Here is a 2,660-nt window from a genome sequence, read left to right on the forward strand (position 1 = left end):
AGGCCTTATAATGGTGCGGTGACGTTCAAGATCTCGTCAGTGTGACTGACAAAAGGTTAAGAATGTTATTCGAAACGTTTGACCTCTTTCAAAATCATGTCCAATTGTTGGAGAAACTGTTTTTGCCGTATCTTATTACTTCGATGTGTAACCTTCATCGAAGTAAGCTTGCATCAATTGGGGTTAACAAATAAAGAGAATAGACCTACGGAAAAGTGTTACGTTACTTTGATTAAGGTAATCAAAACTACACTCTACGTCCCGGTGTGTGAAGCTGCTTGGTTATACTGAATTGCTCTTGAAAACGTGAAGAATGCCTTAAGTGAGTTGCATAGTTACAATATTATGTATTTGGCTGTGTAAAAGAATCATGTAAAAAAACTTTTCTTTTTACCTCCACAGCCGTGGGCATCCTCCATTAAAACGAAGCCCAGGCCGCAGAAACACCGGTACCCCCCAGGAAAGTTGGAGCAGATGTGATCACACCGACCGTTTGATGCCGCACATTCGTCGGCATCTGCAAGGAGAATAGACACACGATTTAGGGCCAACACATACAGCAAACTTTACTTCAGCAAGGTTGTAACATTTTGTACAAAGTACGTCTTACCTGTGCATGTTGGAACAGGGCCGCTCCAAGTTCGGTTTGCCTGGCACCTCACACTAGACGCTCCTTCCATCTCGTACCCCTGGTTACAGGTGAACATCACCTCGTCATTGTAGGAGTTCACTCCGGTAGGACTCAGCGCTCCGTTAGCTGGCGGAGTCAGCGCTGGACATTGGACAGCTGAAATCATAAACAAATGTTGATCAAGAGCATTGAAACTGTAGCATCTGCTGGGCTGAAACATGTATCTGCTGGAGATACACAAAGTAGGGAGAGGGGTCACTACCTTGGATTTTATCCTCTTTTAAACCAGATACAAAATACCTGCACATCCAGTTCCATTAACAAGACCATCTCCTGTATATCCAGTGTTGCAGGTACAGTTTGCATCGAGGGCAGGGGCGGGGTTATCCGTACAGGTGGCGTGGGCGTCACACGGATTGGCCAGACAGGCATCGATGTCTGAATAGCAACACCAAACAGTATTTTAATATGTTGGCATCATTAAAAAATGTGCAAGGTGTATATTGGTTTATATGTGCATATCATTAACAAACAAAATACCTGAACATCCAGTTCCATTAACAAGACCATCTCCTGTATATCCAGTGTTGCAGGTGCAAGTTGCATCTAGGGCAGGGGCGGGGTTATCCGTACAGGTGGCCTGGGCGTCACACGGATTGGCCAGACAGGCATCGATGTCTGAATAGCAACACCAAACAGTATTTAGATGTTGGTATAATTCACAAAATGTGCAAGGTGTATATTGGTTTATATGTACATATCATTAACAAGCAAAATACCTGTACATCCAGTTCCACTAGTGAGACCATCTCCTGTATATCCAGTGTTGCAGGTGCAAGTTGCATCTAGGGCAGGGGCGGGGTTATCTGTACAGGTGGCCTGGGCGTCACACGGATTGGCCAGACAGGCATCGACGTCTGAATAGCAACATCAAACAGTAATTAATATTGGTATCGTTCAGAAAATGTGCAAGGCGTATATTGGTTTTTATATGTGCCTATCATTAACAAACAAAATACCTGCACATCCAGTTCCATTAACAAGACCATCTCCTGTATATCCAGTGTTGCAGGTGCAAGTTGCATCTAGGGCAGGGGCAGGGTTATCCGTACAGGTGGCGTTGGTATCACACGGATTGGCCAGACAGGCATCGATGTCTGAATAGCAACACCAAACAGTATGTAGATGTTGGTATCATTTCTAAAATATGCAAGATGTATATTTATTTATCTATCTATACCATTACCAAACTAGAGTTCCACGAACACATACCTTCGCCAAATGAACCAGGTTTGTTAATATGTAGAATGATGTCTGTAGACATAGATGTGTCACTCATTACATTTTATCTTATGTGTAAATGGATGTATTTATTATAATTCATTTGAGTTTTGAATTCAGAATGACCACCGCTTCTCGGAAACTATCTACGCTAAAAGCTATCTACCACCCGAATGTCAAGACCGTATCATGTCCGGGACAAGAGTAACCTGGAATCCAGTCTACTACTGACTCGGCCTACCGTAGTTAGTTTAGGCTCTGTACGGGGCCAGTGTAGCTCTCAGCCGCCGGGGTAATCATTCACACCCGGTAGGATTTTCACGCGGTTAGACTTGGCCCAGTGGGAGTTAATTGTCTATTAATTAACTCCCATTGGGCAAAATCCTACCGGGGAAAATGCTACCAGGTGTGAATGATTACACTGGCGGCTTAGAGCTACACTGGCCCCGTAGAGAGTCTACACTAACTACGGTAGGCCGTGCCACAACTTGACTGGATTCCAGGTTAGGACAAGAGATACATTGAAGAAACTACCATGATAGAATATTCTCATTACTTAAATGCAATTGTACTCCTATTTTGCATAGTTAGCACTTTGATTTTGCACAAAAGTAAAAAGAATCTTCTTCTACACGAGACTACAGCTCTCTCCCTATGCACGAAGCCTGGAAATTCCCCAGACCTCATCAACTTGCATTACTTCCGAGGTTCTTGTCTCTCTAAGAATTTTTCTCTGAACATTTGAAAC

At 43.4% G+C, this 2,660-nt stretch overlaps 1 protein-coding gene across 1 annotated transcript in view; it reads right to left on the bottom strand.

The window, feature by feature from the left end:
- Positions 1-135: 135 nt before the first annotated feature.
- The window catches only part of LOC118409196 (P-selectin-like), a 7,309-nt gene continuing 4,784 nt past the window's right edge, over positions 136-2,660 (bottom strand). The window contains exons 4-10 of the mRNA XM_035810065.1: positions 1,651-1,788; positions 1,411-1,548; positions 1,172-1,309; positions 932-1,069; positions 611-787; positions 395-517; positions 136-167 (exon numbers count right to left, since the gene is read on the bottom strand). Coding sequence (XP_035665958.1) covers positions 136-167; positions 395-517; positions 611-787; positions 932-1,069; positions 1,172-1,309; positions 1,411-1,548; positions 1,651-1,788 — 884 coding nt within the window. The remainder of the gene's footprint in view (positions 168-394; positions 518-610; positions 788-931; positions 1,070-1,171; positions 1,310-1,410; positions 1,549-1,650; positions 1,789-2,660) is intronic.

The sequence above is a fragment of the Branchiostoma floridae genome, chromosome 2 (genome assembly GCF_000003815.2).
Source record: "Branchiostoma floridae strain S238N-H82 chromosome 2, Bfl_VNyyK, whole genome shotgun sequence".
NCBI classification, from domain to species: Eukaryota; Metazoa; Chordata; class Leptocardii; order Amphioxiformes; family Branchiostomatidae; genus Branchiostoma; species Branchiostoma floridae.